Source organism: Trametes versicolor, assembly GCF_000271585.1.
Source record: "Trametes versicolor FP-101664 SS1 unplaced genomic scaffold TRAVEscaffold_3, whole genome shotgun sequence".
Taxonomy (NCBI): domain Eukaryota; kingdom Fungi; phylum Basidiomycota; class Agaricomycetes; order Polyporales; family Polyporaceae; genus Trametes; species Trametes versicolor.
In genome coordinates this window covers 2,575,502-2,587,929 of record NW_007360323.1, presented here as the reverse complement: position 1 = coordinate 2,587,929, position 12,428 = coordinate 2,575,502, and the positions used below count along the sequence as shown (strand labels likewise).

Genomic DNA, 12,428 nt, shown 5'->3' with positions numbered 1-12,428 from the left:
AGCGCACGCGTCTTGACGCGCAGGATGCTGACGGCGACGTGACCATGAACACCGACGCGGAGGTCGCCGTCGTGAGCGTCGCCGACCTCGAAGAGGAGGACTACGCGCAGGGCTCGTCCTCAGCGAGCACAGAACCAGAGAGCCTGCTACCCCCGAGCCATGCGCTGCTCAATGCACCCCCACCGGTATTTGGCCCTGACGGCGCGATGCAGCGCATCATGGAGACGGACGTCGGCATCTCCGAGTACATCGGGCACGACGTGCCGGCGATCGAGGGAATCATCAAGCAGAGGTGCGTTGTGCGCCCCTCAAGTGCGCGCCTGGAGTCCGACGCCCGGCAGGTTTACAGACTTTCTGGTGTTTGAGGTAGACTTGGACGGACAAGTGATACACCTGAAGTCGCTCGGCATGCCCGAGTCCTCGAAGAAAGCCGCGGATGCGAAAGCAACGGCAACGGCTGGAAACACCCCTGCCTCATCATCTGCACAGCAAGCTACAGGAGATGACAAGATGGCTGAAGATGCGCAGGCCAAGCCAGATGCGCAGGCAGAGGCCCCCGCTGCAGAGGCAGCTGCCGAAGTACCCACCCCGAGGGCCGAGGCAGAACCGACCGTGACGGAGGAGGTTCCCAAGGATGACGAGCCTTGGCCGGAGCGCTTCACAGAGTCACTAAAACCGTTCCTTGCGGAGGACGTGATCACTCGCGTGAAAACGCTGTACCTGGAAGGCCCTGAGCCGCCTTTCGTGAGCGACAGTGGCTGGGGCGGGCGAGGCAAGGCCGGGGGAAGCGGCGAGCCTTCTGACCCCGCAGCATCTACCGAGCCTGCTGTTGCACCTGAGCCTGAAGGGAGAGGCAAGCGTGGGCGAGACCGCGGAAGAGGTGGTCGCGGCGGGCGCGGGGGACGAGGAGGCGCAAGGGGCGGCAGACCGGGTGCCAGAGAGGACACTCGCAAAGTATTGTCTAATGTTCGTGTTCTCGCGGCCTCCCCTTTCGTAATGCAATCTAATCCAACATTTGGGGACTCGCAGCCGATCGCTTCCAAAGAGACTCGCACTGGTCTTCACCAAGCCATCCGCGACTTGTTCAAGGGTAAACTTGACACTGAGACGGATACGAGTGCGCCTGCTTCAGATGAAGGCTCGCGCATCGTCATAAAATGGAGCAAACGCGGAGGTGGAGGTGGGCGTGGTGGTCGCGGTGGCGGACGAGGAGCGCGACCAGACGCTGGTGAGTCTTCTGTTATTTCATGACACATGTATGTGACTGATCTTTGTATGCTAGGTCGCGGAGGTGGTGGTGGAGAGCGGGGCGGATATCCGCCTTACATACACTTCACATTGCAGAAGACGAACCGGGACACTCAGGACGCGCTGGCGGCCCTCTCGCGCACTCTCCACTGCAATGTCAAAGACTTGTCCGTCGCAGGGACAAAGGACAAGCGTGGTGTGACGGTCCAGCGCGTGTCATTAAGACGCGGTAACAAGACCGTGGAGGATGTGTGGAAGATGGCCAACGGTCAAAACGGCAAGCGGACGACGGAGGAAATCCTATCGCAGCGGGGAGAGCGTGGTGTGCGGGTTGCCGACTTCAACTACAGAAAAGCGAGCTTGGAGCTGGGTATGCTCAAGGGGAACGCCTTTGTGATCACGCTCCGGTGAGTTATACCTTGCCCGGTTGTATACAATGGTGCTCACTCTGCGGTAGCACCGTTCGAGTCGACTCTATGGAGACATTAGACCGGGCCATGAACACGATCAAGAACAAGGGCTTCATAAACTACTACGGTATGTCCTAAAACCACACCATCCTTTACCCAGGCTCATTCTTCCAGGCATGCAGCGCTTCGGCACGGCGTCAATCCCTACCCATTCGATCGGCCTCGCTCTGCTGAAGGGCGACTGGCACAGGGCTGTTTCTCTCATCCTCCGCAATCGACCAGGAGAGCATCCCGACGTCGTCGCGGCCCGGAATGCATGGCTCGTGGAGGGGGACCTGGACAAGGCCATTGAGTTGATGCCTCGTCGCGTGGTCGCCGAGCGGTGCATCCTGGAAAGCTACAGGAAGCAGGACGGCGACACGAGAAACGCCATGGGCTCCTTGTCCACGGTATGCGATCTGCGTCTTCTCATGGCAAACCGCCACATGGCCTGTACTCACACCCGCCCTAGATCCCTCGTAACCTGCGGTTGATGTACGTGCACGCATACCAGTCGTATGTGTGGAACGCCATCGTCTCCGAGCGCATCAGGATGCACGGCGCAGACAAGCCCGTCGTCGGCGACCTCGTCTTCGACGAGACCACCGCCAAGGTCGAAGACGCCGAAGATGTCGCGGAGATCGCCCTCGACGGGGTCGAGGGAGACGTTCCCCTGGAGGACAAGGCGGCCAATGAGGACGCGGGTATGTGGTCAGCACCACTGCCACGATGGCCGCAGCTCACACAATTGCGTTTTAGCGAAAGACGGGGCCGCGGGAAGATCAGGCAGGCGATCGAGGAAGGCTTGGGAACCGCCGAAAGTCAAGGTCCTGGCGGAGGCGGATCTAGACAAGTACAGCATATTTGACGTGATCATGCCTCTACCTGGTAAGGACGTCGACTACCCCGGTGGTCGGTTGGGCGAGCGGTACAGGGAGTTCTTGAGGAAGGACGGCCTTGACCCCGACAACTGGGTGCGCAAGCAGAAGTGAGTGCTGTATCTCATTATAATATGCAAACACCGGCCGACATAGATTCTTTAGGGACTACTCGTTAGGAGGTTCATACCGCAAGATCCTCCACCTGCCAAAGGAGCTGTCGTGGACCGCGATGAGGTACACCGACCCGGACGTCCCTCTGGCACAATCAGATGAAGATAAGCTGCTTGGCATGCCTCCGCCGGCTACTGTCGAGGATGGCAAATTCCTGGCCCTCCAAGTGAACCTGCAGCTCGGTACCGCTGCGTATGCCACGATGGCGTTGCGCGAAGTTACCAAGACCGAGACAAGTTCACACTTCCAGACGACGCTCACACAAGCGTCTGAAGACCAAAAATACAGAACAACCGAGGGCGTGGCAGATGCAGGCACAGAGTAGAATTGGCGCATGTGTGGTAGTTCGGTGACGTGGAGCTACGTTGCAGTAGACCTGGCAGACTGTATCAGCGTGTATTTCACCGCCATCCCACGGCCTGCCAATGAGTAGATGGCCGCCCTGGGAGAATGGAGAGAATGTGGGAGTCATGAATGTGTATTTGTTGCCGCTGCGAAAGGCGATGGACAGGGTAGCCGGGTGATATGGGACCGGCGCACACGTCGTTTCAGCCACAGCGGTGCGCTCGCACGACAGCCACCGCTTGCACATCATGCTCCCGACTCTGTCCCACCCGCCCGGCACGTCCTCCACAACGCTATATCGTCTTTCTCAGGCTCAGCCCGACCATCACTCCTGACCGGTTCCGAGTTTGGGGACCGCCTTCCGACCGTCGCAGCCTTATAAGCTGCGCCTCTCCTAGTCTAGGCGCGAGGCCGCCTCGCAACTCTCCTCTCCTCCATACACCTCGCAAACATGGGTAGCGTCGAACGGGTCGTCTTTCTGTCCCTGGTACTGGACCTCTTTGGTATGTCTGTCTCATGTGTTGTGCCCGCCGGATGCCGTGACCGACGCCGCCGCTAGCGTTCACCATCCCGCTACCACTCTTTCCCCGGATCATCGAGTGGTTTACCAAGGTGCGTTCCCTCCTCCTTGCTCCAAACGCAGTTCTGTAACAGCGTGCGTAGCGCGAATCCTCTGACCCAAGCGGCTTCCTGTCCCAAACGCTTTCGCTGGTCTCTTCAACAAGAGCACTAGTGTATACACCCACGTCAAATCCACAACGATGGGATATTGTACTCCTAGGAGGCCTCATGGGCTCGGTCTTCTCGTGAGTCTCCTTCCCTGCAGCATGCACGTACTTGCTCATGACGAGCGTGTCATTAGGGCTCTGCAATGGTCAGCACCGATGCGTTCGGGTGTGAAAGCATGTGTGTAACCGATCATGACACAGGTTCATCTCTCCACGAATCGGAGCATTGAGCGACAAGTACGGCCGGAAACGGGTCCTCCTGGTAACGATGATCGGAAACATTCTCTCTGGCTTGGTGTACGTAGATCCCATGAATCAGCTTCGGACTTGATTGGCTGACTTCTGCTACAGATGGCTGAAGTCCACAACATTCGCGACGTACATGCTCTCGCGAATTATTGGCGGGCTTAGCGAGGGTAATGTGCAACTGGCCATGTAAGTTCAAGCACCCTCTGGTAGAGTCCAAATTTACAAACGTCCCACAGTGCTATTCTTTCCGACGTAACAACACCCGAGAACCGCGCTAAGGCTCTCGCCCACGTAGGCATTGCCTTCGCCATCTGCTTCATCATCGGGCCACCCATCGGAGCGTACTTCGCGTCGCGCCCCCTCCCCGCATCGATCACCGCCTCCGGGATCGAATTTAACGTATACGCCGTGCCCGCATTGATTACCGTGGTACTCCTCACTCTCGAGACGATCTTCCTGGTCGTTGCGTTACCGGAGACACGGGGAAAGCGTGCACAACCTGCCCCAGCCAAGGCGGCCACGAATGGTCACGCAAATGGCACCGCGAATGGAAAGATCAATGGCGCGGCCCAGCAGACGTCGAGGCAGGCAACCGTCGCGGAGCGCATCTCGATGCTCAAGACGCTGCAAAACCTGCACTTCCTGTTCCTCGGCGTGTTCTCTGGTGTGGAGTTTACTCTCACCTTCTTGACCTTCGATTGTACGTGTTTTCGCATATTGTGACTACAAACCGATGCTGATAGACACATAGTGCTTGACTGGAACAACAAGCAGAACGGCGCTCTCATTGGCTCCATCGGAATTATCAGCGCCCTCCTCCAGGGAGGCTACGTTCGCCGCGCCCTCGCGAAGGTCGGAGAAGGAAACATGGCCCGTCGCGGTATCACCAGTTGCGCCCTGGGACTCGTCTTCCTCTCCATCCTACCGCACATGGTCGCGAGCTATCCGACTATCACCATGCGCCTTCTCCAGGCCGCGGCGGTGTGCATGGCGATGACATCGGCAACCGTCGTAAATTCCCTCACGGCATACGCATCGCTTCAGTGCGACGACGTATCCGTCGACCCGGACACCGGGAAGACCGTTGAGGAGCACCCTGACCTTGCTAAAGGCAAGGCATTGGGCAAGTTCCGTTCCTCTGGCCAACTCGGCCGCGCGATCGGGCCTCTGCTAGGTATGTGCCATTTTCGGAACTGTGCAAGCTTTGTGCTGACGCGAAGAAACAGCCTGCGCATCCTACTGGACCTTCGGGCCCTCACTAACGTACGCGGTCAGCGCAGTGGCCATGTATGCGCTCTCGGGGAAGATAAAGTCTATCACGAAGCGGCGGACTGTGACTGCGAGCAAAGTAGAGTAAACTAATGAATCCCGCACGCATCGTACCCACTTTATCTACATTGTACTACACTCGGGAGCATCTAATTTAACGCATACACTTATCCATCGCAACCCATGGTCATCCTCTCGAGGAGTCAGCTCAATGTGTATGTCATGGTCGCGAAGCGCCTGTGTACGGCACCGAGCTACACAACTTGGACGCGAACCACCATCTCCGCACTGTGCGTGCAGAGCACACAGAACCATGCGCTTTCAGACACGCAACGCGTACTACCTCAGAATATCAGCCACGACCGTCATCCCATTATATGTGCGTGTCATCGTTAGCTGAAAAGGACGCGTTTTGACCCTGTGGCTGAAGTTGTACCTAGACGAGCGCCATGTCGAATGGATGTCGGAGCGCGTGCTGCAGCACGTCCTCGCCGATTTACGTCCTCTGTAAGTTCCTACACGCAGCTCAAGGGTGTGACTATCTATTAACGGATGATTTACATCTAATAGAATTTTGCCAAAGCTTAATGCTGAGGCTGACGCGCATCTGGGACCCGGGGGACCCGCTAACGCCAAGCGCGGCACCCTAGACGTGCACAGAGGAGGTAATAAAAGTCCTGAATGTCACGACATATAGCTGAAAATGTATGCTCTTGTAGATACGTATCAGTTTGGCTACTTCCTTCGGGGAACGGAGCCTCATGCAGTGCTCATCAAGGTAAGGTCTTCAATGCATAGCTGGCGCACATGTCCTGACACGTCCCGTCAGGCAAGGACGTTTCATGCCGCTCCTCCACGGGCTCGAGCTCCGCGGGCTGCACCATCGGCTCAACCCAAGAAGAAGGCCCCCTCTGGCGCGGCAGGCAAGAAACGGAAACCAAAGCCGAAACCCAGAGGCAAGGGGAAGGGGAAGGCCAAAGCGGCTGACGACGACGATGCGATATCCATTACGAGCGAAGAAGAAGACGTCGACTTCGTTCCGGCGGAGCCTTTGGCTACGCGAAGACCTAAAAGAGCGCGCAAGGTTGCGGCCGGAGGCTACGCCGAGGATGCGGACGAAGATATGGTCGACAACATCGCGGCAAATGCAGCTGAGCCTTCTCGAGAGCCCCAACTCGGGGAAGAGGTATCAGAGGCAGCGAAGGAGGTGGACCATCCTCTCGTCGCGGAGCAGTTAGGACCGGGAGCTCCAGTGCATCTGAAGGTCGAGGAAGCGGAGCCCTCACTGGCTGACATGGCCCCTCCACCCCAGCCAATCGATATCGACGACGCCGAAATCGCTGAAGACGAACCCGTAGACGAGCCAGCGATGGACGTGGAGCTCGCGGATGAGGAGGAGGAAGTAAAACCGAAACCGATCCTCAAGCTGAGCTACCACGGATTCAACATCCACGGTCGTTGCCTCTGCGTCATCGTCGAGCCCTGGCCGCCCCTCCGCTCCGGTACTCGCGCACCCTCCCTCGCGCCGATGGGCATCGTCGCGCCACGCGCCCCTAGCATCGCCCCGGCGGACTTCGTGCCAAGCGGCGGGGCCGGCCAACGTGCGCGGACGCCTCTGTTCCTCCCTGATTTCGACAGGGAGCCTACACCTGCTCCCATTCCAGGACGTAACCTACCACCGGTGCCTCTCTTCAACGAGACCGCTGAGGGAAGCGACGATGAGGACGGCGAAATGGTGCTGTTCAGCCAGCTCCTTATGTCAGTGGGCGACCATCCTCCTGGAATAGCGGAGGACGACGACGAGATCGACGGTGCAGTGTTTTTCGGCGACGCGGACGAGATGAGAGAGTTGTGATGTGTACTCTAGATTGTGACCGGATTCACCGCATTATGTATATACAGTACTTTTGCACGACGAGGGTCGCTCAGTAGTAGCTCACGCACTACTACAGTCGACAATTACAAACGACCCAGCTCCCTGAGGATGTCCGTGGTTCTCTGCGATGATACCCGCCTGAACCCCTCGTTCTCCATCTGGAAGAGCCCGTGTCCCCCTGACAGAGCACGCAGACGCGTCGAGTAGTCCAGCATCTGGCTGAGCGGCGCGACTGCCAATATCGTCCTCTTCATCCGCGACGACGAGCTCTTCGCAGCCTTGCCGGTCGACGGCGACAACCACTGCGGCGGGAGGTACGCCCCGTCCTCGACGAATGGCTCCGAGTCCTCCGCGGACGCCGCGTCCAGGTCGAGTACCTCGCCACCGTGTTCTCCCAGGTCCTCCACGACACGTCCGACTGCGCTCTCGTCCACCGCGATCTTCAGCCGGATGTACGGTTCCATGAGGTCGCCCTGGCCGGCCGCGCGAACGATGTTGCGCAGGATTGCCGCGCTTGCACCCGCGAGCACGGAAGGGTGCACTTCTTTGGGGTACTCGAGGTCCTTGATCTGGATGCGCATCTGCGAGAGCGCGAGGGTTGTGTTGGGCGAGCTTGATAGCGTGCTCGAGATGCCTTTGGCGACGTGCGCGAGCGCGTCGTTCGTGTTGACGTGCAGCTCCCCAGGAGGGATGGGCTTCCCGTCAGTGCCCAGGATCAGATTGCCGTCCCAGAGCGGGTCGCCCTGTTCTTCGCCTTCGAGCTCACCGACGGTGAATTCCAGCCGGATGCGTACAGGCTGTCCGCCGATCTCGGTCTGCCATGTGTTGCTGACTCCAGAAACGTCGCCTGCGCCGAGACATTCCCGGAAGCTGACTCGCCGCCGGCCGAACTCGCAGTTGACCTTCCACTCCTCGCGGAGCCGGGACTCAACGATCTCGAGATGCAACGCACCGAGGCCATGCACGAGCAGCTGGCCCTCGTGCGTCTCTACGCGTACAGAGGGATCCGTCCGGGCGAGAGCGTTCAGGGCTTCTTCTACGGGCTCTAGGTCCGCATGCGAGTGGGGGATGACGGACACAGACATCAGCGGGGGCGGCGGGATGATGTCGCGGAGCGACGACGCGCTTGAGCCGCCTGCGACGGAAACCAGGGTGTCACCAGTACGAGTGTACTTCAGGCCGAGAACGGCGCCGACAGAACCAAACGGCAGTGAATCGACTTCTTCAGCTTCGCCGGCGTAGAGCAGCAATAGCTTCGAGATCTTCTCTCTTTGGTTTTGCGATGCGTTCAAGGCCGAACTCTGACTCTTGAGTGTACCTGCGCGAATGATTAGGAGGATCAACGGATATGTGGAACGAGAGACAAACCTGAGTAGACGCGGACAAACGTCATCCACCCTTTCCGTTTGTCCCAGCCGACCTTCCAAGCGAGCATGCGCAGCGGAGCGTTCGCGGCAAGTGCTTTCGCGTTAGATTCGACGTCGACCGGACTAGGCAGCAACTCTCCGACGTAGTTCATTAGAAGTTCCGTTCCGATATGCTTGAACGCGGACCCGCACATAACAGGCAGGATGTCGTTCCGCAGGGTCGCCGCTCGCAGGTGAGGTAGTATGTCAGATGCCTTGACAGACAAGTACGCGGCAGGATCCTCGGGCAGGCCAAGCAGTACGTCGAATAGCTCCTCGGAGACCTGTGCCAAGTTATCCAAAAGAGTAACCCTCGCGGGAAGTAGATGTGGTACGAGAGGGTGTAAGGGAGGGAAGAGGTCGGTGCGCTCGAGTTCTTCCTTGGTCCGTGGTAGAGCGTGGACAGAGCACTTGCCCTCGGTGTCGTATTTCCATACTTCCCATTTGACGAGGTCCACTAAGCCCTGTATACCGGGCTCGGCCCTCGCATAATCTTCAGGGTCGAAGGATGCGATGGGTAGGGTGAGAGCCATTGGACGAGGGTGCATGCGGTTGGCAAGCACCGACAGCAGAGAGGAGCGGAAGGATCCTCCGGGGCGGTCGAGCTTGTTCAAGAACAAGATGCGCGAGCCCACATCGTATCTGCGCAGGGTTGAACGGACGATGAACAACGGCACATGGGCGGCTTGAGGCTCTCTCACCTGGATGCTCGTGCTCACCTGTCCAGTTGTCGCCAAACGCCTTTAGTCTGCGCCTCCACACCTTCGACAGCATCAATTAGAACGACTGCACCGTCGACGACGCGACTAGCACTCTCGACCTCCATGCCGAAGTCGGCGTGCCCAGGGGTGTCGATGAGATTGAAGGTCCAGTCCTTCCATCGGACAGGAATGCTGGCGGATTGGATAGTGATGCCCCGCTCGCGTTCTGCGGGAAGAAAGTCCGTCGTGGTGCTTCCGGTGTCTACCGACCCAGCAGAGGACAAGTACTGTGATTGCAAGAGAATAGACTCGGTGAGCGTAGTCTTTCCAGAGTCTGACACGCATGATGAATACATGCAGCTTAAAACACAGCGTAATTGCGCACCTATGTGGGCTACCAGAGCCATGTTGCGCAGCTTAGTCGGGTCATGCTTGACTTGAGTTGCAAGCTGTCTGAAGCACACCCTCCGAGGCAGCCATGCTTGCAGGTCGCGAGGTCGAAACGCAGCAGCGAGACGAACGACCATGTCCAGGGGCTAGGACGAGAGCCGTGTCTCTGGACGCCTTGTTCTATCGCGCCCCGCTCTAGATTGCAGTGACAAGAGCGTGTGCGCGAGCAGCGGAGACACCAGAAACACGAGCGTGGCGGGATGAGCGAAGACAAAGAAAGACGCGGGCGCTCCGCCACCTGCTCTGCCGTGCCTCTTCTACCCAATTGTCCATGACCATGAGCTCATTCATCTCTCCCTCCTCCTCACCATGTCCTCCGACACAGCCAGCGCAACCGAAACGCCCAGCGCATTAGATGGCTTCGAGCAACGCTTGCGCCAGCGAGCAGCCGCGGTCAAAGCCGACCCATTACAGACTGTCCCCGTGCAAGCCGACCACCAACCGCGCGGATTCATCCCGAATACGCCCCTCTCCGTCGCATTCATCTCGTTCCTACTCGGATCGTTGTTCGCGTTCGGGTTGCTCCTCTTCGCCACCAATGGCTTCGGGCTGTTCTGGTGGTCGACCAGCCAGCTGGGCTTCTTCATCGCGGCGTGGTCCGCGTTCCACTGGGGCGAGTTCGCGGTGACCGCGGGTTGGAATCGAGAGAAATGTAGCGTAGACTGTAAGAGCTGTTCCCATTTCATGCGGAAGCTTCTCGATGCTAACATTGGTACCTCAGCTTTCTTACTTGAGAACGGAGCGATGTACCACGTCGCGCACTCTGTCGCGCTAACCGAGTACCTCATCACTCTCTACTTCAAACCAGAGTGGAAACACCACCAATATGTCACCTTGGCCGGTGAGTCTCGCTATGGTCCACCTCATTCATGTTAAGGTACTGAACTTGCGGTGTCCTGGTAGGCATAGCCATGACCGTCGCTGGTCAAATATTGAGGTCGGCAGCTATGATTCAGGCGGGCACGAACTTCTCCCATGTGCTCGCGTTCCGGAAGGCGCAAGGGCATGTGCTAGTCACCGACGGGATCTACAGGTGCGCACCGACATCTTGAGGTTGTAAGTGCGACGCTCAGAATAATGACAGATGGTTCCGGCATCCCTCATACGCGGGCTTCTTCTACTGGGCGTTGGGCACCCAGCTCGTGCTCCAGAATCCCGTGAGCTTCGTCTTCTTTGCAGCAGTACTGTGGCGGTTCTTTCACCGGCGCATTCGAGGTGAGTATCATGCATTCTTGAGGTAAGGTCCCTAAGCTCAATGTGTACCTACCCTGCAGCGGAGGAAGCGTACCTGATACGTTTCTTCGGGGTCGACTACCAGAACTACAAACGTTCCGTAGGCACGAAGATTCCCTTCATATTCTAGACGTCTTAGCTTGCTGTCCAATGGTGAATACTTCGACTCACTGTACCTGAATTATCATACCATTTCGTTGCCGTATAGTGACCATAACTCAATACTGCGCGATGGAACATATGGTCTAACAATACAGAGATGGCTGCATGTGCATCATATTGTAATCATAGCAAGGACAACATGCGAATTTTAAGCCGAGTGAAATGACAACAGATGAACATCCGACGGCGTCGGGGCCGCCTCACTCCTGGTCGATGGTGCTCTTCTCCGATACGTAGATACCGTCCAAGAACTTACGGATATCCTTGTTCCGTACGCGGCAGAGGCCCTGGATGGAAGCAGCTGCAATAATGACGATGAGCGAAGACGAAGATTGAAGGTGCTCGAGCTACTCACCGGATTGTGAGACGTTCTGGACGTCGGTACCCTCCAGAATGAGCTCGTCCTTCTGCGCTTTTGACTCCGAAATCGTGACACCGTCCAGCATGTCCACATGCCTCACGATCTGCACCATTTGTTAGGCGGCAACTATAACAGTAATATAGATTGTACACACCTTCTCGCCCAAGAAGTTACGGATCTCAAGAGCACGACCGTCCTCCTGGATGATGCAGTTGATGGGGAAATGGGCGTAGACGGTGCGCATCTTGTATTGGAAGCCCTGAAAAACATTTTGTTCGTACGGCCTCGAGATATGGAAGTGGGGCCGGCGTACCTTCGTCACACCGGTGATCATGTTGACGATGAGGGACTTGATAGTCCGCAGGCACGCAACGTGCTTGCGGCCGCCCTGCCATACCGCGAGGGTGACCTTGTTGGTCTTGCCCTTCAGCAGCCGGATGTCCATGTCGATGTGGCGGACATTCTTGTTCAAGGTTCCGCGGGGACCCTTGACCGTGATGAGACGGGACTTGATGTTGACTTCAACACCCTCGGGAATGTCGAGCTCTTCGGTCTTGAGGACGTCCCGCATCTGAAGCGTACAAGTGTGAGCGTCCAAGCATAGTACATCCAAGCGGCACTCGGGGAATCCATCGCATTCCACCCCCGTTTCCAGCGTTTTGAACGGTTCCAGGAGTTCATGCAAGAGTTCCAGGGCCAGAGAGAACGTTCAGACAGCCGTACTGACCTTGAGGCGTAGTGAGGATAGGTCTTGAGGAGGTTGCGGTGGATTTCTCGGTAGGATGAAACTCGACGGAGGGCAGCGCTGCCGGATCGGGCAACAGGAACTGGGCCCGAGTCTGCGGGGCAGGGGCCAGCAGCCGTGGCCATGCTGACAAATGTGGCTCTTGTGAAGCGGA

General features: G+C 57.8%; 5 protein-coding genes across 5 annotated transcripts; 3 read left to right on the top strand and 2 right to left on the bottom strand.

Annotated features, from left to right (window-relative positions):
* Nucleotides 1–206: 206 nt before the first annotated feature.
* On the top strand, nt 207–3,074 carry TRAVEDRAFT_116781 (tRNA pseudouridine synthase D; the record flags this gene model as incomplete). Its single annotated transcript, XM_008037570.1, has 9 exons — nt 207–292; nt 342–966; nt 1,030–1,228; nt 1,292–1,655; nt 1,706–1,785; nt 1,833–2,107; nt 2,170–2,401; nt 2,463–2,685; nt 2,741–3,074. The coding sequence occupies 9 exons, from the start codon at nt 207–209 to the stop codon at nt 3,072–3,074; spliced, it is 2,418 nt and encodes an 805-aa protein (XP_008035761.1).
* Nucleotides 3,075–3,400: 326 nt separating this feature from the next.
* On the top strand, nt 3,401–5,516 carry TRAVEDRAFT_163730 (MFS general substrate transporter). Its single transcript, XM_008037569.1, has 9 exons — nt 3,401–3,597; nt 3,654–3,706; nt 3,758–3,900; nt 3,957–3,968; nt 4,024–4,119; nt 4,174–4,257; nt 4,308–4,771; nt 4,823–5,245; nt 5,298–5,516. Exons 1-9 carry the CDS (start codon nt 3,546–3,548, stop codon nt 5,426–5,428), a joined length of 1,458 nt encoding a protein of 485 aa, XP_008035760.1. The 5' UTR covers nt 3,401–3,545; the 3' UTR covers nt 5,429–5,516.
* Nucleotides 5,517–6,814: 1,298 nt separating this feature from the next.
* On the bottom strand, nt 6,815–9,944 carry TRAVEDRAFT_70234 (P-loop containing nucleoside triphosphate hydrolase protein). The gene is made up of 4 exons (XM_008037568.1): nt 9,709–9,944; nt 9,342–9,657; nt 8,585–9,264; nt 6,815–8,534 (listed from the first exon to the last, which is right to left on the bottom strand). Exons 1-4 carry the CDS (start codon nt 9,848–9,850, stop codon nt 7,300–7,302), a joined length of 2,373 nt encoding a protein of 790 aa, XP_008035759.1. The 5' UTR covers nt 9,851–9,944; the 3' UTR covers nt 6,815–7,299.
* Nucleotides 9,945–10,082: 138 nt separating this feature from the next.
* On the top strand, nt 10,083–11,209 carry TRAVEDRAFT_163722 (protein-s-isoprenylcysteine O-methyltransferase; the record flags this gene model as incomplete). Its single annotated transcript, XM_008037567.1, has 5 exons — nt 10,083–10,437; nt 10,495–10,614; nt 10,677–10,806; nt 10,858–10,988; nt 11,048–11,209. 5 exons carry the CDS (start codon nt 10,083–10,085, stop codon nt 11,134–11,136), a joined length of 825 nt encoding a protein of 274 aa, XP_008035758.1. The 3' UTR covers nt 11,137–11,209.
* Nucleotides 11,210–11,368: 159 nt separating this feature from the next.
* On the bottom strand, nt 11,369–12,100 carry TRAVEDRAFT_35434 (60S ribosomal protein L9; the record flags this gene model as incomplete). Its single annotated transcript, XM_008036742.1, has 4 exons — nt 11,369–11,469; nt 11,524–11,632; nt 11,684–11,788; nt 11,843–12,100. The coding sequence occupies 4 exons, from the start codon at nt 12,098–12,100 to the stop codon at nt 11,369–11,371; spliced, it is 573 nt and encodes a 190-aa protein (XP_008034933.1).
* Nucleotides 12,101–12,428: the final 328 nt, after the last annotated feature.